The following is a 24,281-nucleotide window of genomic DNA, read 5'->3' as shown; positions in this document are numbered from 1 at the left end:
ATGTTATATTCTCTTATAGTTCTGCTGTTTCAGAAATCAAGGATGAACTTGATGCATCCATAACCTTGGGCGAGGGTTTGACAGGGATTGGGTGTGGAGTGGGGAGAGATTTAGACTATATGGAGAAATGGAATGGAATTGAAGAATAGATTGGTGGTTGGTCATTAAGGATGATAAACCAGAAAGTGAGTTCTTTGGGGAAAAAATACCTGAGTCTGTGATAGGGATTGGCTGTACTGAATTGGAGGAATAATTGGAATTTGGGAGAGAGGAGGTTTGGGTTGTAAACTTTGAAGTGGGGGAAGAAATTGGAATAAAAGGGTAGAGTTAACGTTAAGAAAACAATTTAATGGAGATATACTTGGGGAAAATAACGAATGCCTCATTGGCAATACATCAGATAAGGTTGTGGTCTCTCAATGCAGAAGCAGGCCTCAACTTTCTAGTTTGCAAACCCACAGAAGCCATATAAGCATTAGTATTTTCCATTAATGACATCAAAATAAGTTTATATGGTGTTTTATATGATGGTGGGTCTGTAATTTATATGCAAACTCTGGAGCAAACTTCTGGTACAATACTATAAGAGGAGAATTCTGCTCATAGGAGCAGAATTAGGCTATTTGGCCCATCGAGTCTGCACCACCATTTAATCGTGGCTGATTCTTTTTTCCTTTCCTCAGCCCCACTCCCAAGCCTTCTCCCCATAACCTCTGATGCCTTGTCCAATCAAGAACTATCAAACTCTGCCTTAAATACACAGAATGACCTGGCCTCCACAGCTGCCTGACATAATAATTCCACAAATTCACCATCCTCTGACTAAAGAAATTTCTCCATATCTTTATTTTAAATGGTTGCCCCTCTATCCTGAGGCTGTGCCCTCTTGTCCTAAACTCCATCACCATGGGAAACTTCCTTTCCACATTTACTCTGTCTAGGCCTTTCAACATTCAAAAGGTTTCAATGAGATCCCTCTTCATCCTTCTGAATTCGAGCAAGTACAGACCCAGAGCTATCAAACTTTCCTCATATGATAACCCTTTTGTTCCCAGAATCATCCTTGTGAACCTCCTCTGAACCCTCTCCAATGCCAGCACATTTTTTCAAAGATGAGGGGCCCAAAACTCTACACAAAACTCAAGGTGAGGCCTCACCAGTGCCTTATAAAGCCTCAGCATCACATCCCTGCTCTTGTATTCTAGACCTCTTGAAATGAATGCTATCATTGCATTTACTTTCCTCACCACCGACTCTACCTGCAAAATAACCTTTTGGGTGTACTATAGATATTCACTCATTTGAGGTTAGCACCTGTAATTTGGATAAAATTACCTCATGGGTGCCTCTGAGGCAATGCACCTAATAAAGCTGTTCTTTCTCGTGTAATACAAAAATAGATGTCAACTTTCCAGCTGGGGTTTTCAAACCCACAGAGACCTCATGAATAAGATGAGCAAAAATGGAGAATGATGCAACTGCATTTCTCACCAAATGTGTCCAAACAACTTAACTGCAAATTAAAGCTGCATTTTATTTTAAATTACTTTTCTATTGCAGTTTTGACTGGCGGTCCATTGCTTGGAAATCATGAATATGAATTGCATGAAGTTCGATTTCACTGGGGTAAAGAGAACCAGCGTGGTTCTGAGCATACGGTTAATTTTAAAGCATTTCCTATGGAGGTAGGTGCTACACCAAAAAGGATATTTGTGAATTGTTTGTGCAATTGAGTTTACTATTTCAGAAGTCTATTTCTTTGCAGCCAAAAATAAGAAATACTGCCTCTTCCTGAAAAGAAGTTTGGTACATTATAATATACAGTTAATTTTCTTTTGATTGTTGACACTCATTGTGCGGTCCTTACCAAGTGGCTCAAAAGAATATTTGGATTAATAAGCATGAGAAAATCTGCAGGTGCTGGAAATCCAAAGAACATTCAAAATTCTGGAGGAACTCAGCAGGTCAGGCAGCATCCATGGAAAAGAGTGAACGGACAGCAGGATTTCATCAGGATTCTTTATTCTTTTTCTTTGCTGCCTGACCTGCTGAGTTCCTCCAGCATTTCATGTGCGTTATTTGGATTAATACTTCTTTTAGTGTTTTGCAATGTATTTTTCAGTTGGTAGTGAGAAACTGGACGCTGCATCCTGAATAGCTTTGCATTATGTTGGAGGCAGCCTGGAAATGTAGATTAATACAACATAAAACTGTATATGTACAAAACATTACATTTCCCTTTCATAAACCCATATTCCAAATAAACATGCTTCCATACTAACAGTCCATAACTAACTTCACATTTCCAAAGGTTCAGTCTTTTGGGTAGCGTTCTGTTTCTGTCGGGATAGCGCCACTGAACCTGTTGAGTGGCATCAAGTTTGCCAGGTGCCTTGTCAATGATAAAATTCTCGTTGTGCCTCTGGACCCTGGGAAAGGCATCAGGTTTGGTAGCTGTCTTGCTAAAACTATGTTCTTGGTTTCCTGTGTCATGTTGCTGTCAGTGACATGATCGTCACTGTAAAGTCTGGTAACTGTAACACACACAAAATGCTGGTAGAACACAGCAGGCCAGGCAGCATCTATAGGAAGAAGCGCTGTTGACGTTTTGGGCCGTGACCCTTCGTCAGGACTAACCGAAAGGAAAGACAGTAAGAGATTTGAAATCTCTTTCAAATCTCAAATCTCTTACTATTGCAGATTTCCTCATGTTTGCTCTGGTAACTGTAATGTCTTGTTGGATGTAATTGACTCAGGTGTGTTCTTTGGTTGAGCATTCAGTATCTGGTCCACATGACGTCTCCATGTCTGATCTCCAACATCCACTGTGCACATCAGTGCTCCACTTCTTGTAGCTATCCTACCAGGTGTCCACTCGTCTTCTTGGTAATCACGTGCTAAGACTTCTTGTCCAATCTCGAAGTTCCTTGCATCTTCACTGGGCAACTAGCTGAACTGTTTATTCTGCACTTCCCTCCATAGATCTGGTTTCAGGAGGTCTATGTGAGATCTCAAATTCCTGTTCACGAACAGTATTGCAGGTGTTTGATTTGTCGTCACATGAACAGAGTTCCGATTCACAAAAAAGGAAGTTGTCACCTTGTGCAGTAGAGAAATGTCCTCCTTTTCCATTGCTTTAATGTACTTCTTAAAGGTTTGGATAAACCTTCCAACCCATTTGTTGCTGGGTGGTGAGGTGTCAGATGCCATTTTTTTTCATGAACAGTTGAACTTCTGACGTGTATTGTGGTCCGTTGTCACTCACAATTTGTCCTGATAAGCTGTTTCTGGTGAAGATCGTCCTTGAAGACAGCCTTTGCTGAGATGGTTGACTTCATTGGTATAACCTCTACCCGCTTCAAATGAGCAATCAGAAACATGGAGCCAACGAATGGCCCAGGAAAATCAATGTGTGCTCTTTGCCATGGAGATGACAGCCGCAGTCACTGGTGTAATGGTACCTGTGGGAGTGCGTTTTGAACTTTTTGGCATCCAGAGCAGGTTTTAGCCTAGTCTTCAATCTGTTTATTTATTCCCGGCCACTACACATAGCTCCAGTTAAGACTCTTCGACTTAGCTGTACCCGGATGCAGATCTTTCATGCAGATCTTTCAACGCCCTGGTGGACAGTTTAGAGGGAACCACAACATGAGATCTGACGTATTGACAGTTGGTCTCACCTCGCTGAGCACTCTAGATACATAGGGTTACCATGAGCTGGCCATCCTTATATGGTGATTTCATAGACCTTTGACAACGTTGGGCCATTTATTGTTTCCCTCTGTATTTCAGAACTTGTTACTGGCGACGAGCCCTCCAATTGTGTGTGGAACACTTCTGCTGGGTCACAGTATGAAGACTTGTCTTGTTCAGTTGTCAGTAGTGGATGATGTGACAAGCCATCACCATTGATGTGTTGATTGGTGCCCTTGAACTTTATGTCATATGAGTGGGCTCCTAGGAACAGTGCCCAATGTTGTAACTGGGTAGCAGTCATCACTGGAATTCCCTTCCTGAGATTGAAAATAGACACAAAGGGCTAATGATTTGTCACTAGCATAAACTTCTGTCCATTGTGGTAGTGGTAGAACTTCTTTATTCCCCAAACTAGACCAGGGCCCCTTGGTCAATCTGCGCATAGTTGCGTTTAGTGTTCATCAGTGATCATGAAGCAAACACAATCAGGCGTTCAGATCCATCTGTCATAATGGGTTACAAAGTGCCATAAGGGTCGCATCATACACCAGCCAGATGGACAGGGATGGGTCATAATGGGTGAGCAGTTCATTGGATTATATTAATCTCTTTGTTTCCTGAATGGTCTTTCACATCTTTCTGACCATTCCCAATTTGATTCTGTCTATAACAATGTGTTCAATGGACGCAGCACTGTAGTAATGTTTGGGGAAAAGCTGGTGGTAGCAGTTTACAAGGCCCAAGTATGACCCAGTGTGGTGAACAGGTCCTGTCTGGACCTGCCCCCCCACCCCCCGCTGACTGCTACTGTGGCTCCTCCCACTGACCCCGGTATAAAGGCGATTGAGGCCTGAGCCCTGCCTCTCAGTCTCCAGGATGTAGCATGGTGGTCAATTGCTGCTTGTTCTTTCTTCTAGTCAATAAAAGCCAATATCTGGTCTCACGTCTCGGAGAGTTATTGATGGTGCATCAATTTTATTGACTGGAAGTTTTAAAACATGGAAAGTATTTTACATCTGGAAAAATTAGACTTGGAGCCCCAAAAATTAGAAGCAGCTCTTGCCTTTGAACTCTGGCTTGGACGCTTCCAATCATACTTGGAGGAGGTTCGTGCGACTGAGCCCACTATTATGCACAGAATTCTCCTCTCGAGAGTCATCCCGAAAGTTTACTCACTTATCAGGGACCTGCCGGCCTACGAAGGGGCACTGGACGCCCTCAAAAGACAATACCTGCGGCCGGTGAACACCGTCTACGCAAGACATCGCTTAGCAATGCGGCGGCAGCGACCCGACGAGTCGAGCGCCGAGTTTCTCCGAGTCCTGCAGACACTCGTGCGAGCTTGCAACCGCAAAGGTCTGACGGCGGAACAACATGCGGAGCTGCTAGTACGAGATGCCTTCGTTACGGGAATCAGGTCAGTGTACGTGCGCCAGCGGCTGCTGGAAAATGCCGATCTTACCTTATGCTTGGCGATCGAGATGGCCGATACGCTGGAGTCTGCTCTGCACAACGCTGACGCTGTCCAGCCGCGCGATCCCCCGCCGGTCCCGTGGACACCTCGGATCCCTTCACCCGCGAGCGAATTCACCGCCACTGCTGCCAGTCATGAGTCCACAAACTCCCCGAAACCGATCACAGCTGCTGCCAGTTGCAAGTCCACACAGTGTTACTTCTGTGGAGTCGAAAAGCACCCCCGAAAACGCTGCCCGGCCCGAGGAGCGACCTGCTCCAGCTGCGGGAAGAAGGGCCATTTCACCAAGGTCTGTAAGTCTGAACCACGGGTGGGGTTGGGCAGCGCTGCATGTGAGGCATGGGGGCTGCCATCTTGCCTACCCGCCTCGTGCGAGGCATGGGGGCCACCATCTTGCCTGCCCGCCTCGTGCGAGGCATGGGGGCCGCTATCTTGCATGCCCGGATGGGGGCGGCCATCTTTGTCAGCACCAACTCGCCCCGCCCCCGACTCACCGGTGCTTCATGGGCACCAAGACGGCGGTTCAACTCTGACCTCCGTAACCCTCGACCAAAGCGTCCCACACCAGCTTGCAAGGTCAATGATGGACATCCTGGTGGAGGGGCACAGGACTAGCTGCCTGTTTGACACGGGCAGCACTGAGAGTTTTATTGACCCAGACACGGGGCAATGCTGCGGACTCGTGACACGGCCGGTAAGCCAGAGGGTCACCTTGGCTTCTGGGTCATATTCCACAGACATCCGGGGGGGGGGGGGGGGGGTTGTGTAGTGACATTGGTGGTGCAGGCCACAGAATATCGGGACTTTGTGCTATTGGTCATGCCTCAACTGTGCGCGCCTGTGCTATTGGGGCTGGACTTCCAGAGCCACCTCGAAAGTGTGACTATGGCATATGATGGGCTCCTCCCACCACTCACTGTCAGGGATCCTCAGTTTTGTGGGACTTCATCACATACCCCGCTACTGACCGCATACACACACCGACCCACACATCCCACCCAGCACCATGCCGACAGCTGCGCTACTGACACCACTTGCAGCCTCTCCACCCTCAAGATCCCTCCCCCACCGCTGTTCACCAACCTGACCCCCGACTGTAAACCTGTGGCAACTAAAAGCAGGAGGTACAGCGCGGGGGACAGGGCCTTCATTCAGTCAGAGGTGCAGCAGCTGCTCAGGGAGGGGATCATTGAGCCAAGCACAAGTCCTTGGAGGGCCCAGGTGGTTGTTGTCCGGACCGGACAGAAAAATAGGATGGTCATGGACTATAGCCAGACCATCAATAGGTTCACGCAGCTTGACGCGTACCCCCTACCCCGCATCATGGATATGGTCAACCAGATAGCTCAGTACAAGGTGTACTCGCGAATAGATCTGAAATCCGCTTATCACCAGCTCCCCATCTGCCCGGAGGACCGCCCCTACACTGCCTTTGAGGCGGGCGGCAGGCTCTATCACTTCCTGTGCGTCCCCTTCGGTGTCACAAATGGTGTCTCTGTCTTCCAGAGGGAAATGGACCGGATGGTGGACCAGTGCCAACTGAAGGCCACATTTCCCTATCTGGATAATATCACCATCTGTGGTCACGACTCGACGGATCACAACGCCAACCTCCAACGATTTTTCCAAGTGGCCAAAGCCCTGAACCTTACTTATAATAAGGACAAGTCTTCGGAACCACCCGACTCGCTATCCTTGGGTATGTCGTGGAGAACGGGGTCATTGGCCCTGATCCCGACCGTATGCGCCCCCTGTTAGAACTCCGTCTTCCCACCACCCTCAAAGCCCTCAGACGGTGCATGGGCTTCTTTTCCTATTACGCCCAATGGGTCCCCCATTATGTAGACAAGGCCCGCCCCCTGGTCAAGTCTACCACATTTCCCCTCTCTGCCGAGGCCCGCGCAGCCTTCAGCCGCATTAAAGGGGACATTGCCAAAGCAACGATGCATGCGGTGGACGAGGCCATTCCCTTCCAAGTAGAGTGTGCTGCCTTCGACTTCGCGCTGGCTGATACCCTCAATCAGGCAGGCAGGCCAGTAGCATTCTTTTCTCGTACCTTTCAAGGCCCTGAAATTCGGCACACCGCGGTGCAGAAAGAAGCCCAGGCCATAGTGAAAGTTATTAGGCACTGGAAGCACTATCTCGCAGGCAAAAGGTTCACCTTGCTGACCGACCAGCGCTCAGTTGCGTTCATGTTCAGCAACCAACAGCGGGGCAAAATCAAAAATGATAAAATTTTGCGGTGGAGAATAGAACTCTCCATCTACAACTATGATATCCTGTACCAGCCTGGAAGGCTCAATGAGCCCCCTGATGCCCTATCCCAGGGAGCGTGTACCAGCGCACAGCTCGACCAGCTATACGCCCTCCATGCAGATCTTTGCCACCCGAGGGATCACTGATGCCTAGTGGGCTGACACCTCCAGTTAGGCTGAAACCAGTACAACCACCGTCTCCGGTGCAATCACCACCGGCACCTGTGCAATCACAGCCGGTGCTACGTAGATCGCAGCGACAGATTCGACCGCCTGATAGACTTAACCTGTAAATATACTTGTCAGAAACTTCGCCCCATGGGGACTCTCTTTTAAAACAAAGGGGGGGGGTGAATGTGGTGAACTACATACACCTGTCTGGATATGCCCCCTGCTGACTGCTCCTGTGGCTCCTCCCACAGACCCCAGTATAAAGGCGATTGGGGCCTGAGCCCTGCCTCTCCGTCTCCAGGATGTAGCATGGTGGTCAATTGCTGCTTGTTCTTTCTTCCAGTCAATAAAAGCCAATATCTTGCCTCATGTCTTGGATAGTTTTTGATGGTGCATCACCCAGGTTGTGACACATTGTCAGGTTTGGGTGCGTGTAGCACTGATTCAGTCTTCTCTTGTGCCTTATGTAAGCCATGCTTGACAATGACATCTACAATATGAGATTACATTCTTGACAAGCTCACATTTCACTCTCTTTGCACACAGACTACACTCACTCAGCCTGGTAAGCACTTTACCAGAGCTCTGGAGGTGCTCTTCTTCATCCTTGCTGGTCACAATGCTGACATTAAGGTAACGTTGTGTTCCTGGGATATCTTGGAGCACTTGGTCCATTGCTCTTTGTCAAATTGCTGGAGCTGATGCGATGTCAAAGGCAAGACAATTACACTGGAATAGTCCCTTCAGAGTGTTGATTGTAGGAACAACGTGACTCCTCAGTCTCCACTTGCAGATAGGCTTGTGACAAATCAATCTTTGAAAACCTCTTCCCACCTGCCAAAGATGCAAAAAAGTCTTCTATTCGTGGCAGGGGATACTGCACAGTACACAGCAACTGGGTTGACTCTCACTGAAATCCCCACAGATGCGAACACCTCTGCCCTTCCCTTTCTTGATCACCGGGACAGTGGGCATGACCCAATCACTCCACTCAACCTGGGAACGAATTCCACATGCCTCCAAACTCTGATGCTCAGCGTGTACTTTAGGACGTAGTGCATAAGGCACGAGACACACTTCATGGAATATTGGTGTTGCTGTTTCATGCAGTTCAATTCTGGCCTTAATTTCTTTGAGTTTACCAATCCCCTTCTCAAGCATCTTCTCATTAGCGTTAAGCAGCTGTGCCAGTCTCCGGTTAGTGCTACCATTTGGGCTACTGTTGCCTGTTGATTCACTGAAAGCTTTGATTGAGTGCCAATTTAGTTGTATTTTTCTCAACAATCATGTCTGAAAAGTACTGACATCCATACATCACATTTACTTTCAGTTTGCCTTTGGGGAGACTATTTTTTAGCAACACTGAGGTCTCCTAAAATGGTATCTTAGAAAACTATCTGTTGTAGTGAGCCTCTGTAGTTATGGACAAAACTCCATTTTCAGTTTTACACTGGACATATCTGTTGTGCTCTAGATGATTTTGTGATCTGCTTCAGTTATACTATGCAGTTCGAGGCATGACAGTTCACCTTTGTCAGACTCTACGTTGTCTGATTCTGTTTTACAGTCGGTAAGTTTACACATTTGCCTAGTTTTGTGTTTGAGACTTTTCACTTGGTGGTACTTTTGTCTGTCTTCACACTCTCTCCATGTGACCTTGTCTGTGCCTCTTTCTGCAGACTTTTTCTTTGAAGCTACAGTCATTTGCAACATGGGAGGATTTGTCACATTGATAACATCTTTGGCTTTTTGCACCAGTCAGGGACATTTTGTGTACTTCACATCTAACTCCTTTTCTGTAGTTCTGTTGCATCCTTTGCTGCAGTCTCTAATGATATTGCAATAGTCAATGTTTGTTCTAAGATTAGGTCTCTTTCTGACAGTAGCCTCTTTTGAGTGCTTTGACAGTGCCTGTCCCTTAATGCATCAGAAAGTCCATCTCTAAAGACACAGTACTGGGAAAGCATGCACAGTTCTGCAATGTATTCAGAAAGGCTTTCATCTTTTGTAAACATGGTTTTGGTTCCTTTGGCCCTTTGTGCTAACCTCTTAACCTACTCTAACATCAGTCACCACCCCCCCACCCCCACATAGCAAGCTCTTAGTTCGCTCAACCTGTCCTCATAAGACATTGTCTCCAAACCAGGCAGTATCCTGGAAATCTCTGCCCCATCTCTGAAGCTTCCACCTCCTTCCTAGAATAAGGTGACCAGAAGTGAACACAATACTCCAAGTGTGGTCTAACCAGGATTTTATAGAACTGCAAAACAGTATCTCGTGGCTCTTGAACTCAACCTCTGACTAATTTATATCTTGCTGTGTTCTTCAATAGTTCTTTGCACTTCTCAATAGTTCTTCAATAGTTCTTTGCACTTCTCCACCAATATTTGTGTTATCTGCAAAAACACTCGTCAACAGTGTTATCCAAGTCATAGATTGGTAACATACTAACATTATATACATTGTTAATAATTATAGCCTTAGCACCGAATACCACAGGTCATGGACCTCCAGCCAGAATAACACCCTTCCACTGTCTTCAATGGGGAAGTCACCATTGGATCCCATGTTTCAGCCTACCATGAGGGATCTTGATTAATGCCTTAGTAAAATTCATGTATACAACATCCGGTAACCATCACCCCTCCCATCTACCAATTTCAGTACCTTAAAATTCATTATGGTTTGTAAGAGCCTGTGCAAGGCCATTCTGATTGTCCTTAATCAGGCCATGTTTTTCAAAATGCACGTAAAAGGCATAGGTACACTGCAAGGCTGTGTGCTCAGCCCCCTGCTCTACCTGCTTTACATACATTTCTGTGTGGCTAGGCACAGCTCCAAAGCCATATTCAAGTTTGCTGACAACACACTGCTGTTGGCTATATCAAAGATGGTGATGAATCAGTATATAGGAGAGAAGTTGAAAATCTGACCAACTGGTGCCATAACAACAGCCTCTTACTCAATGTCAGCAAGACCAAGGAGCTGATTATTGACTTCAGAAGAAGGAAACAGAGGTCTATGATTTAGTCCTCATTGGAGAATCAGAGGTGGAGAGGGTCTGCAACTTTAAATTCCTCAGAGTTAATATTTTGGATGACTGTTCCTGGACCCAGCACACTGTGCAATTATGAAGAAAGCTTAGCAGTTCCTCTACCTCCATAGGAGTTTGCAGAGATTCAGCGACACTTTGACAAACTTCTGTAGGTGTGTAGTGGAGAGTATATTAACTGGCTGCATCACAGCCTGGTATGGAAACACCAATGCACTTGAATGAAAAACATTTCAAAAGTAGTGGATATTATGGGTAAAGCCCTCCCCACGATTGAGCACATCTATACCAATCTCTGTTGCAGGAAAGTAGCATCCATCATCAGGGATCCCCTCCACCCAGGCCATGCGCTCTTCTCACTGCTGCCATCAGGATGATGGTACAGGAACCTCAGGACTCCCACCACCAGGTTCAGGAACAGTTATTACCTCTCAGGCATCAGGCTCTTGAACCAAAGGGGATAACTTCACTCAACTTCATTGAAATGTTCCTGTAGGCAATGGACTCACTTTTAGGGACTCTTTATTTTCTTGATATTTATTGCTTGCTCGCTTTATTTATTTATATATCTATCTATCTATCTCTTTATTTATTATTTTTTCTTTCATATTGTATTTGCGCTATTTGTTACCTTTTGCACACTGATTGAATGCCCAAGTTGGTGTGGTCTTTCAGTGTTTCTATTATGGTTATTATTCTATAGATTTATTGAGTATGCCCACATGAATCTCACAGTTGTATATGGTGGCATATATGTACTTCAATAATAAATTCAATTTGAACTTTGATCCTTTCTAAAAGTTTGTCTGCCTCTGGTGTGAGTATCTCTAGCCTGTAATTATCTGTATTTCCCTTCTTGAGCAATAGCCTACCCTTCAGATTTTGTCTGTTTACTGGAGAAATCTTTGTCAAGACCCAAACAAGTGCCTGTTTTGATAACTGGGTATATCCATCTGGCCTTGGGGTATTATCCATCTTGATGCCCTTTAAAAGACCCGATATTACCTCCCTCCTGATCTCAATATGCACAAGCATGTTATGTGTCTCAGTGCTCTCAGCATACACTGGGGGAAAAAAGTAACAAAAAGTACTCACACAGTATCATGCCTACATCCTCTGACTCCAGGCATGAATTTCCTATATTCCTGGGTGGTCCTACGAGAAGGTGATCACTCTGCTAAGTGTTAGCAGAGAGGTGCAGTGAGTAGAATTACTTCCTTACAGGTGCAGCCCTAGTTCAATCTGACCTTTTATCAGGCTCTCTGGCACTTGCACACTGTATGATGATATGAGTTTTCTCCAGGTGTTCCAGTTCCTTCTACATTCCAAAGAATTTGGTATACAAGAAAATAGGAGCTGCCAGTCCCCTCATTCACTGTGACCACAGCTAATGTTTGCTGGACTCAAATCTCTTCTCTGCCAGTTCTGCTCAACCCTCATTTCATTGACGGGGTGATAGAGTAGCAAAGCATGTAACTGGTTCCTTCAGCCCAGTGTCCATGCCCATCCCTTACCATGCTGTTGGAGCATTTCTGTACAGTGAGTTTTATTTAAAATCTAAACTGGTCACAATTGTCTCTAAAAGTTTCCTACCTGTGTACCTGCCTCATGTCTTTTAAATGTTATTGTACCTGCCTCAACCACCACCCTTCACTTGGAAAAAGTTGCAATCCGATCTCTTTTTGAAATCTTTACCCTCTCACCTTAAATTTTTGTGCTCTAGTCCTTGACTTTCTTTCTCTGGTAAAAAGGCTGTGCATTCATGTGTCTATGCCCCTTATGATCTCATACACCTCTATAAGATCACCCTTCTGTCTTTTACCCTGCAAGGAATAAAAGTCCTAGCCTGCTCAACCTCTTTCTAGAGTTCAGGCCTCTGCACCCTGGAAGCATTCTCATAGATCTTCTTTGTTCTGTTTTTAGCTTAATGCTGCCCTTTCTATAACAGGGTGACCAAAACTGTACATGGTACTCTGGTTGTGACATAACATGTGTCTTGTTCAGCTTCCATTCTCAGTGCTCTGACTGATGAAGGCCAGTATGTCTTCTTCACCACCCTGTCTACGGGTGACAGCACTTTTGAGGATCTATATACTTGTACTCCTAGATCTCTGTTCCCCAGCATGCCTCCGCACTCTATAGTTCACTGTGAAAGTCATACCCTAGTTTGACTTCCCAAAATGCAATACCTCACACTCATTTGTCATGATCCATTTTGATTACAACTTAAAAAAAAATAGAACAGGTTAGTATGGATCATCCCCTTCTAAATAAGTTGACTGCCACTAACTCAGATTTTGTGCAAATAATTTCAAATTTACGCCAAATAAATAGTTTTCTTGGCTATAAACATGGCTACCTCACATAACCCATTTATCCAGCTGATTTTTCAAATATTTGTCCATCTCCACCTTAAATATATCTAATGATCTGGCCTTCCCCACCCTCAGGGGCAGGGAATTTCAGAGCCTCACTACTCTCTGAGAAAAAAGACTTTGCTTTGAATAGAGCAGCCTCCTATTTTGATTTGTGGTGGTGGTGGGGTGGTTGGTGTTTGATGACAATGTAGAGAAAATTAAGTGGCATTAATTTACATGGGCACTGACTCAGTGGACTAAAGGGTATGTTTCTGTGCTAGATGACTCTAACTACTTTAAAATGGTTCGCAGAAGCCAAGAGTAGTCAGCATAAAAATGTGGAAGGACTAAGAAAAAGATAATTATCTTTCTTCCTATTACAGTATAGTTAGTAAAGGGCATGGACTACTGACGTATAGATTTACTTCAATAGATTGCCAATTCATACAGCGTGACCTTTCCAAAACAGGTATGCCAGATATTTGCCGTGTCAAATCAAAGTATTCAAGAGGTTTAAATGGATTCAATGCAAGAAAATCTCCAAAGGTGGAGCAAATTAAAAATGTTGAAGGACACCTTTGAAGTACTTTGAAAGAAAACAAATATTAAGCCACCATTCAAAAGGCTCAGAAAACAGATACTGGCAGGCTCACTCCTCTTTAATCTTTCTCCTAGTCCACATAGCCAAGATAAGTATTTATTTGGAGTAAATTTGAAATTATTTATGCAAAGACTGAATTAGTGGAAGTCCACATGGATTTAGAAGGGGATGATCCATACTAACAATTTCATTTCTTTTAGAAAGTAGTAATCAAAATGGACTACGATGGGACTCATTATTTATTTCCCAAATGAAATACGCTAACATTAAGATGATCTAAAGCATCCACTCTTATCATAGAAGGAAGGCTTAATTGTTTGAGACTTAAATATTTAAGACTATTTAAGCTGTCTTTGCTGGAGGGTGTCAGCAGAGAATTGCAGTTGCTCTACAAGGCTCACAAAATGATGAAGCTGACGCTATTATCATCACAGCCTTCCCAGAAGATTGCACAGGGTAAACATGCTGGGATGGGATCAAAGTCGCATTCATATCGGTTCATTCTGTTTGTTATTTTCGATGATCTGTTTTTGTGCGAGGGAGGGTTGATGGGGGGGCGGGGATGGTGGTTTGGGGTTTGCAAGTTCCGGTTTCTTTTTCTTTTCGTTGTGGAGGAAACTGATGTTTTCCTTTCAAGATGGCACCTGCGTATAATATTCCTGGTTACCCAGGTTTTCTGCATTTTTGATGTGGACTTGGACCATAGACTTTTTTTTCAGTCTTATTAGATTTTTATATTCTGTGTTTTTCACCCAATCTTTCTTGTTTTGTTTTTGTTCATTTTGTTTGTGCAGGAGGAGGGATTTGGGGGTTGATGATTTTGCTGCCTTTCGTTTCTTTCTTGGTTTCATGGCTACCTGCAGAACTGAAGAATTTCAAATTGTATGCTTTGATAACAAATGAACTTTTGAATCACTTCTATGGGTTTCTCTATTTTATGACGGTCTGGAGAAGGCAATCTCAGAGTTGTATTCTGCATTCATGCTTTGATAGTAAAATGAACCTTTGAATCTTTGATGTAGTCACAGATGAGTGTTAAGGAGTATTAGCATATGAAGGCTACGTGAATGTATATGGCTGTCACTTTAGTGTTAAACTTTTAAACCACTTAGGCTGGAGATTATTGACATGAATTCTGCTTGTCTTCTTGGAAGTGATGTCTGAATTTCCTTTTCCTATGATGAATTTCTTTTCACAACTTATTGCCATATGTGGGATTGTTGCATTGACAGTGATAGCATGAACACATTTTTTTTCCACTGACTTTTGAAATGCCTGTGTTGCTTATTTTCAGACAGCCTGCTTGCTTTACTATGCTCATTCCCCTGTGAAAACAGTGGGTCTCTAAATCATGAACAGATGCGTTTTCTCAAAGAATCTTCTTGCTATTTCTGGTGAAGTTATTTATTGAACTTGACCCTTTGAACAGCTGCAGTGGGTCACGTTTTTCACTGATTTACCATGAGTTGGGCTGCAGCATGAATGAAATACAAACATCTGATTCTGTTGTGTTCTGGCAACAAATGTGACACAGGAAAGTCAGGGTTATTTTTGTTTCCATTCTGTATTAGTATCCTTTCATCTGAGTACAAGATTTTTAATTAGTTTCTTCAGACCCAGAAAATACTTTTAAAATTATGATTGACTTAAGGTTTCCAAATTCAAATATCTTGTTTTTTTATAACAAAGATTACTTTCTGATCTGTATAATATCTATATTTTTCAGCTTCATCTTATCCATTGGAACTCAACTTTGTTCAATAGCATTGATGAGGCCATGGGGAAGAAAAATGGAATCGCGATCATTGCTTTGTTTGTTCAGGTAAATATTGTTATAATCTTTTTTCACAATGTGGATACTCTATGGCAAAGCTAAGATGTTTAATGACCATTTCTGATTGCTTTTGATAGTGTCAGTGAACTGGCTTTTTGAGCAGTATACTTGTGTTGAAATAACGGCCTTTTTATGGAATTCCAGAGCCTAGATCCAGCGCTGAATAAGGAATGATCACACATTTTCATGCCACAGTAGTGTGTGACTAGGAGGGGAGCTTGCAGCTAGAGTAAGTGTTCACTCATGCTAGGGTCAAGAGGGAGTCCAGGAGGTATAAACTAAAGTAGTGACTTTAACAGTCCATGGCCTCCTCTACTGTTGCGATGAGGCCACACTCAGGATGGAGGAACACCACCTTATATTCCGTCTGGGTAGCCTCCAACCTGATGGCATGAACAATGGTTTCTCAAACCTTTTGTAATTGTCTCCCCCCTTCATCATTCCCCATTCCCATTTTCCTCCTCTCTCACCTTATCTCCTTACCTCTGGTGCTCCTCCCCCTTCCCTTTCTTCCATGGTCTTCGGTCCTCTCCTATCAGATTTCCCCTTCTCCAGCTCTTTATCTCTTTCATCTATCAACTTCACCTCTCACTTGTCTTCTGGTTTCACCTATCACTTGTGTTTCTTCCTCTCCTCTCCCACCTTCTTACTTGACATCTCATCTGGTTTTCTTTCTCCAGTTCTGCTGAAGGGTCTCGGCCTGAAACGTCGACTGTACTCTCTTCCACAGGTGCTGCCTGGCCTGATGAGTTCCTGCAGCATTGTAGTGACTTTAATATCTGAGGAGTTTTTGTATTATCTTAACTCTGACCTTGAACTTCCCATAACAATTGTATTCTTAATTTGTGAAGTTCCCCAAGAAGTGCTTTTGTTTCTTTATGTCTGTTCCAGGAAAGGATAGTATTCAAAGAACCTGCTCAGATTGGTGAAGAGCATCCTGGTACAAAGGGATCATGAGATCTTCCATGACTACAGTCAATACCTCCTGACAAGAGGTTGCTAAGCTAACTGTTGAGTGCAATCTGCAAATGCCTGCAAAGCTAGCAGATCCTTGATCTGCTCCTATGGGCTGAAATAAAAGTGGACTATATTTTCTGTTTGAATATGGAGCTTGAATGCCTTCCCGAGTACCGATGGAACTGAAAACTAGGGTATGGTGTAGATTTCATCTCAGTGAGGATTCTCAGGTTCAGCCAAACATGTGTAGATATTGCATATAAGAGAAGTTCAGCCATCAAAAAAGATTCCTATAAACCCTAGGGTGAGGAAGTCTTGGATGATATGCCTTGTATGCCCCTCCTAGTTGATGCTTGTGGCTGCTTGTGACATTTCTGTCGCCATGTCATCCAGCAAAAATAGTTTTGTTGTAATTATTAACAATATATGTTGCTTTATATTTGTAGTTAATTTTAACATGTCCCATTTTAAAATAAATTTGAGTTCTCGAGAATGTGACATTGGTTGACTGTATATATAATCTATCAAGCCAGATGGTGTCTCACCTCAAAAATCAAACTTTACTCAGCCTTGTCATACCTGGCACTATAGTGCACATGATGTTAGGAAGCAGCAGTCCACATGGCCGAGAGGAAGAATAATTACAAATACAGATGCAACTTCCGGTGAGGAATGAATGCAAGCAGGGAAGTTTTTTTTTTCTGTAGGTGTGTTAAGTATGGGAATTTAGGAAAAAGGTATTGATTGGATAGTAACCAAGGCAAAATTTTGCATACCAGTATATATAGGGTAAATGATGGTGAAAGGAGATTCTTGCCTTAACACCTCTTGAAACATCACTTCTTTGTTCTTCTGCTATGCCCTATTATGCTGTGGCACATCTTGCTGAACCTGTTCATCAGACTCTGTGTGCAAATTATCATGAGCAATATGACTAAATGAAAAGCTTAATTCTGCAGTGATTGACAGTTAGCCCAAAGGCATTTAGAATTGGGTCAGAATTCTTGTAGATGATGGTCAAGTACAGCTATGGAGACTTGGGTATTAAAACTAAAACCAAAAGCCGAAGTTTGCAATTTTCTGCAACCTGCCTCATTTTTCTAGTGGGAAGATTGAAGATCGAGAAGCTTTTAAAGATCAGCAGCAAATAACAAAAGGATTGATTAAGAAGGGGAAGATAGATTATGAAAGTAAATTGGCAAAAAACATAAAAGCAGATAGTAAGAATTTTTATAGTTACATAAAAAGAAAAAGGGTGGCTAAAGTAAATGTTGGTCCCCTAGAAGATGAGACCAGGAAATTAATGGTAGGGGACATAGAGATGGCGGAAACACTGAACAAATATTTTGTATCAGTTTTTACAGTAGAGGACACTCAAAATATCCTAACACTGGATAAACAGGGGGCTCTAGGGGGAGAGAAGCTAACTACGATTCAAATCACCAAGGAAATGGTACTTGATAAATTAATGGGACTGAAGGTGGATAAATCCCCTGGACTGGATGGCTTGCATCCGAGGGTCTTAAGGGAAGTGGCAGTTGGGATTGTGGATGCATCAGTGATAATTTTTCAAAACTCGCTGGACTCGGCAACGGTCCCAGCAGATTGGAAAAATGCTAATGTAACTCCTTTATTTAAAAAGGGCAATAAACAGAAGGCTGGGAATTATAGGCCAGTTAGCCTAACATCTGTGGTTGGCAAAATGTTGGAATCGATAATTAAGGAAACAGTCACAGGGCATTTGGATAAACATAGCTTAATAGGACAAAGTCAGCATGGCTTTACAAAAGGGAAGTCATGTTTGACAAATTTGTTGGAGTTCTTTGAGGACATAACATATAGGGTAGTTAAAGGGGAACCAGTGGATGTGGTGCATTTGGACTTCTAAAAGGCATTTGACAACATGCCACACCAAAGATTATTACTTAAAGTAAAAAATCATGGGATTGGGGGTAATATTCTGGCATGGGTGGAGGATTGGCTTTCTAACAGAAAACAGAGAGTTGGGATAAATGGTTTATTCTCAGATTGACAATTGGTGACTAGTGGTGTTCCGCAGGGGTCGGTGTTGGGACCCCAACTCTTTACAATCTATATTAATGATTTGGAGAAAGGGACTAAGTGCAACGTATCGAAGTTTGCTGATGATACAAAGATGGGAGGGAGTGTAATGAGTGCGGAGGACATTGAAACCCTGCAGGGGGACATAGATAGGCTGAGTGATTGGGCAGACATTTGGCAGATGAAATATAATACTGACAAGTGTGAGGTCTTGCACTTTGGCAGGAAAAATAATAGAACAAGTTATTATCTAAATGGAGAGAAACTGGAAAGTGCTTCTGTGCAAAGGGATCTGGGGGTCCTGGTGCAGGAAACACAAAAAGTTAGTATGCAAGTGCAGCAGGTGGTCAAGAAGGCCAATGGAATGCTGGCTTTTATTGCTAGGGGGATGGAGTATAAGAACAGGGAGGTCTTACTGCAGTTGTACCAAGTATTGGTGAGATCACACCTGGAGTACTGCATGCAGTTCTGGTGTCCATATTTAAGAAAGGACATACTGGCTCTCGAGGCAGTGCAGAGAAGGTTCACTAGGTTAATTCTGGGGATGGGTGGGTTGATGGATGATGAGAGGTTGAGTAGATTGGGACCCTACTCATTGGAGTTCCGAAGAATGAGAGGCGATCTTATTGAAACATATAAGATTGTGAAGGGGCTTGATCGGGTGGATGCGGGGAGAATGTTCCCAATGATGCGTGAAACTAGGACTAGGGGGCATAATCTTAAAATAAGGGGATGCCGTTCCAGGACTGAGATGAGGAGAAATTGGGGAAGTGGGGCTGTGGAATTTACTGCCCCAGAGAGCTGTGGAAGCTACTACACTCAATAAATTCAAAACGGAGATAGACATTTTCCTGGATAAAAATGGCATTAGGGGATACAGTGAGCGAGCAGGTAAGTGGACATGAGGCTAGGTTTAGATCAGCCATGTGATCTCCTGGACCAGTTTTCGATAGCCTGGATGGGTCGGAGAGGAATTTTCCAGATTTTTTCTCCTCAATTGGCAAATCGTTTTTTTTTCTCTCCGGGTGATCACATGGGTTTGGGCGGGATGAATAATAAAATAAAATGGGTGGCATGGTGCCCTGTTGGTTGGCACTGTTGCCTTGTGGGATTCGGTGAAAACTAGAGTTAAGATTGGATCAGGCATGATCTTGTTGAATGGCGGAGCAGGCTTGAGGGGCCGATTGGCCTACTCCTGCTCCTATCTCTTATCTTCTTATGTTCCTTCAACCCAGCCTATCTCTCACCTTATTGTTGGAATACTTGTGCACAATACATTTTTTAATGTTTGTTTCATATTTTCCTTCCCTCACACCATCATTACCTAGAGACCTGTGAAAAGATTACTTAGCCTCGTAATTGTTCAGTTGTTACTAATATATTTGACTAAAGAATGGGTAAGGGAAGAGCTTCCCTCCTGGCTTCACTGGAATAGTAAGTATGTAGATGAATATATTTAAAAAAGTTGAGTGTAAATGCATGATTATTGCTTCTGAACTCCATCTAAAAGTTTCTATAGACTTTAATCTGGATCATGGGGATCTCTTCTTGGGAAAGTATGACCTGTACAGAAAGGGTGGATTACATCTGAATGTTAGGGGATCAATATCCTTGTGAGCGGGTTTGCAAGGACTGTTGGGAGGTTTTGGTCTGCAAGGTTAAGGAAGGACATCCTGGCTAAAGAGGAAGTGCAGCGTAGATTCACGAGGTTAATCCTGGGATGTCCGGACTGTCTGGAATACACACTGGAATTAAGGAGGTTGAGAGGGGATCTGATTGCAACATATAAGATTATTAAGGGATTGGACAAGATAGAGTCAGGAAATATGTTCCAGATGCTGGGAGAGTCCAGTACCAGAGGGCATGGTTTGAGAATAAGGGGTAGGTCATTTAGGACAGAGTTAAGGAAAAACTTCTTCTCCCAGAGAGTTGTGGGGGTGTGGAATGCACTGCCTCGGAAGGTAGTGGAGGCCAATTCTCTGGATGCTTTCAAGAAGGAGCTAGATAGGTATCTTATGGATAGGGGAATCAAGGGATATGGGGACAAGGCAGGAACCGAGTATTGATAGTAGATCATCAGCCATGATCTCAGAATGGCGGAGCAGGCTCAAAGGGCCGAATGGTCTACTTCTGCACCTATTGTCTGTTATCTATTGTCTATCTTTGTGGGTAGAGTTAAAAAATTGCAACAGTAAAAAGACATTGATGGGAGCAATATACAGGCCCACAAGCAGTTAGGTTGTGAGATATAAATGAAGATGTGAAAGAGCAAAGGGATGTAATAGGGCAATGTTATGATGGTCATGGGGAATTTCAATATGCAGACAGGTTAGTGCTGGATCCCAAGAAATGGCATATGTGGAATGAATACGAGATGGCTTTTTAAAGCAGCTTGTGGTTGAACTCACTAGGAGAAAGGCAATTCTGGATTGTGTTGTGTTATGAACCAGATTTGATTAGAGAGCTTAGGGTAAAAGAGTCTCCTAGGAGACAGTGATCATTATATAGAAACATAGAAAACCTGCAGCACAATACAGGCCCTTCGGCCCACAAAGCTGTGCCAAACATGTCCCTACCTTAGAAATTACCTGGGCTTACCCATAGCCCTCTGTTTTTCTGAGCTCCATGTACCTGGCCAGGAGTCCCTTAAAAGACCCTTCGTATCTGCCTCCACCACCGTCACCAGCAGCCCATTCCACACACTTACCACACCCTGCATAAAAAAACTTACCCCTGACATCTCCTCTGTACCTACTTCCAAGCACCTTAAAACTGTGCCCTCTCATGCTAACCATTTCAGCCCTGGGAAAAAGCCTCTGACTATAAACATCATCAATGCCTCTCATCATCCTGTACACCTCTATCAGGTCACCTCATCCTCTGTCGCTCCAAGGAGAAAAGGCCAAGTTCACTCAGCCTATTTGCATAAGGCATTCTCCCCAATCCAGGCAACATCCTTGTAAATATCCTCTGCACCCTTTCTATGGTTTCCACATCCTTCCTAGAGTGAGGCAACCAGAATTGAGCACAGTACTCCAAGTGGGGTCTGACCAGGGTCCTATATAGCTGCAACATTACCCCTTGGCTCTTAAACTCAATCCCACGATTGATGAAGGTTAATGTACCGTATCCCTTCTTAACCACAGAGTCAACCTGCGCAGCAGCTTTGAGTGTCCTATGGACTCGGACTCCAAGATCCCTCTGATCCTCCACATTGCCAAGAGTCTTACCATTAATACTATATTCTGCCATCATATTTGACCTACCAAAATGAAACACATTGCACTAATCTGGGTTGAACTCTATCTGCCACATCTCAGCTCAGTTTTGCATCCTATCAATGTCCCGATGTAACCATTGACAGTCCTCCACACTATCCACAACACCTCCAGCCTTTGTGTCATCAGCAAATTTACTAACCCATCCCTCCACTTCTTTATTCAGGTCATTTATAAAAATCACAAAGAGTAGGGGTTCCAGAACAGATCCCTGAGTTGGCCGACCTCCATGCAGAGTATTACCCGTTTATAACCACCCTTTGCCTTCTGTGGGCAAGCCAGTTGTGGATCCACAAAGCAAAGTCTCCTTGGATCCCATGCCTCCTTACTTTCTCAACAAGCCTTGCATGGGGTACCTTATCAAATGTCTTGCTGAAATCCATATACACTATATCTACTGCTCTATCTTCATGAATGTGTTTTGTCACATCTTCAAAAAAAGCAATCATGCAGTCACATCCTAAAAAAATTCAATCGGGGGCACAAATGAGTGTAGTTGTTATTATCAAGGAGCAGGTGCTTGTGAACCTTAAAGACCTGAAGGTAGATAAGTCACCCGGGCCAGATGGAGTACACTTCAGAGTTTGAAAGCTGAAGAGGTTGTGGGGGCATTAGTAAGAATCTTTCAAGGATCACTGGGTTCTGAAATGATTCTGGAGGACTGGAAAATTGCAAATGTCATTCCACCCTTCAAGAAGGGAGAAAGGTTGAAGAAAGGAAATGATAGGCCAGTTAGCTTGACTTCAGTGGTTGGAAAGATGTTGGAGTCCATTATTAAGCGTGAGGTTTTTTAGTAGTTGAGACACAAGATAACTTAGGCACAGAGCATGGTTTTCTAAAGGAGAAATCTTGCCTGACAGATCTGTTGGAATTCTTTGAGGAAATAACAAGCAGAATAAAAAAGGAAAGTCAGTGGATGTTTATTTGGTTTTCAGAAGGCCTTTGACAAAGTGCCATACATGAAGCTGCTTAACTAAAATGAGCCCATGGTATTACAGGAAAGCTATTATTAGCATGGATAGAAGATTGGCCAACTGGCAGGAGGCAACGAGTGAGAATAAGGGGGGCCTTTTTCTGGTTGGCTGCTGGTGATTAGTGGTGTGCCATAGGGGCTGGTGTTGGAGCCACTTCTTTTCACATTGCATGTCAATGATTTGGATGAAGGAGCTGATGGCTTGGTGGCCAAGTTTGCAGACAATATGAAAATAGCTGGAGGGGCATGCTGTGTTAAGGCAGCAAGGTGTCTTCAGCAGGACTTAGATTGGGGACATGGGCAAAGGAATGGCAGATGGAATATGATGTAGGGACGTGCCTGGTCATGTATATTGACACAAGGAATAAAGGAGTGGACTATTTTCTAAGTGGGGAGAAAATTCAAAAATCAGAGGTACAGCATGACCTGGGATTCCTCTTGTGCTTGATTCTCTAAAGGTTAACTTGCAGGTTGAGTCACCGGTTCGGAAGGCAAATCCAATATTAGCATTCATTTTGAGACTACTAGAATACAAAAGCAAAGGATGTAATGCTTAGACTTTTTAAAGCGTTCATCAGAACGCTCCTGGAATATTATGAGTAGTTTTGGGACCCTTAGCTAAGTAAAGATGTGGTGGCATTGGAGAGGGTCCAGAGGACATTCACGAGAATGATGCCAGGAATGAAAGATTTAATATTTGAAGAGCATTTGATGGCTCTGGGCCTGTACTCATGGGAGTTTAGAAGTATGAGAGGGGAATCTCAATGAAACATTGAATATTGAAAGGTCTGAATAGTGGTTATGGAGAGGATGTTTCCAATAGTGGGGGAGTCTAGAACCAGGGGGTACAGCCTCAGAATTGAGAGATGTGCATTTAGAACAGAGATGAGGGTAAGTTTCTTTAGCCAGATGATGGTGAATCTGTGGAATTGATTGCCATAGGTGGCTGTGCAGGCCAAGTCATGGGTATATTTAAGGTTCTTGATTAGTCAGTGTGTCAAAGGTTATGGTGAAAAGGCAGGAAAATGGGATGAGAGGGATGACAGATCAGCCGTGATGGAGTGGTGGAGTGGTGGAGGGCGGAGCAGACTCAATGGGCCGAGTGTCTAATTCAGCTTTTGTGTCTTATGGCCTTGTGTTCCAATTCATGATGTAGTTGTTTTGGTTTTAAAACTAGCATCTGCATGGCAACTTAATAAACTGTATTTTATTTCTAGTCAGTGACTTAGTGTTTAGTTCGTTACTGATACGTGGTGACATACTGTAGACAAAGCAAGTGAAGGACGAGATTTAGGTTCATTACATGGAATATACAAAAATCAATGGAATATGTGAATATACGGCAATTCACATGTGGCTGTGTGAACGTCTTATGTTTTATTTACTTACATTTTCTCGCTGTTTTATGGTAAATGTGTACTTTTATTTGACACAGATTGGAAAGGAGCACGTGGGTCTAAAGGTAGTCACGGAAATCCTTCAGGAAATTCAATACAAGGTAAGCTGTAAATTACCTTCCTGCCAAAAGAACAAAAATATCTTGTGATATAAATTAGATAGAGGAAGTCAGTG

General features: G+C 43.6%; 1 protein-coding gene across 1 annotated transcript in view; it reads left to right on the top strand.

The window, feature by feature from the left end:
• Positions 1–24,281, top strand: part of ca8 (carbonic anhydrase VIII) — a 79,011-nt gene that overhangs the window by 14,002 nt on the left and 40,728 nt on the right. Inside the window, exons 4-6 of the mRNA XM_059951969.1 lie at positions 1,561–1,685; positions 15,333–15,428; positions 24,145–24,207. Coding sequence (XP_059807952.1) covers positions 1,561–1,685; positions 15,333–15,428; positions 24,145–24,207 — 284 coding nt within the window. The remainder of the gene's footprint in view (positions 1–1,560; positions 1,686–15,332; positions 15,429–24,144; positions 24,208–24,281) is intronic.

This window comes from Hypanus sabinus, chromosome 1, assembly GCF_030144855.1.
Source record: "Hypanus sabinus isolate sHypSab1 chromosome 1, sHypSab1.hap1, whole genome shotgun sequence".
NCBI lineage: Eukaryota > Metazoa > Chordata > Chondrichthyes > Myliobatiformes > Dasyatidae > Hypanus > Hypanus sabinus.
Note: the sequence above shows the minus strand (reverse complement) of the source record. Positions and strands in the feature narration are given on the sequence as shown.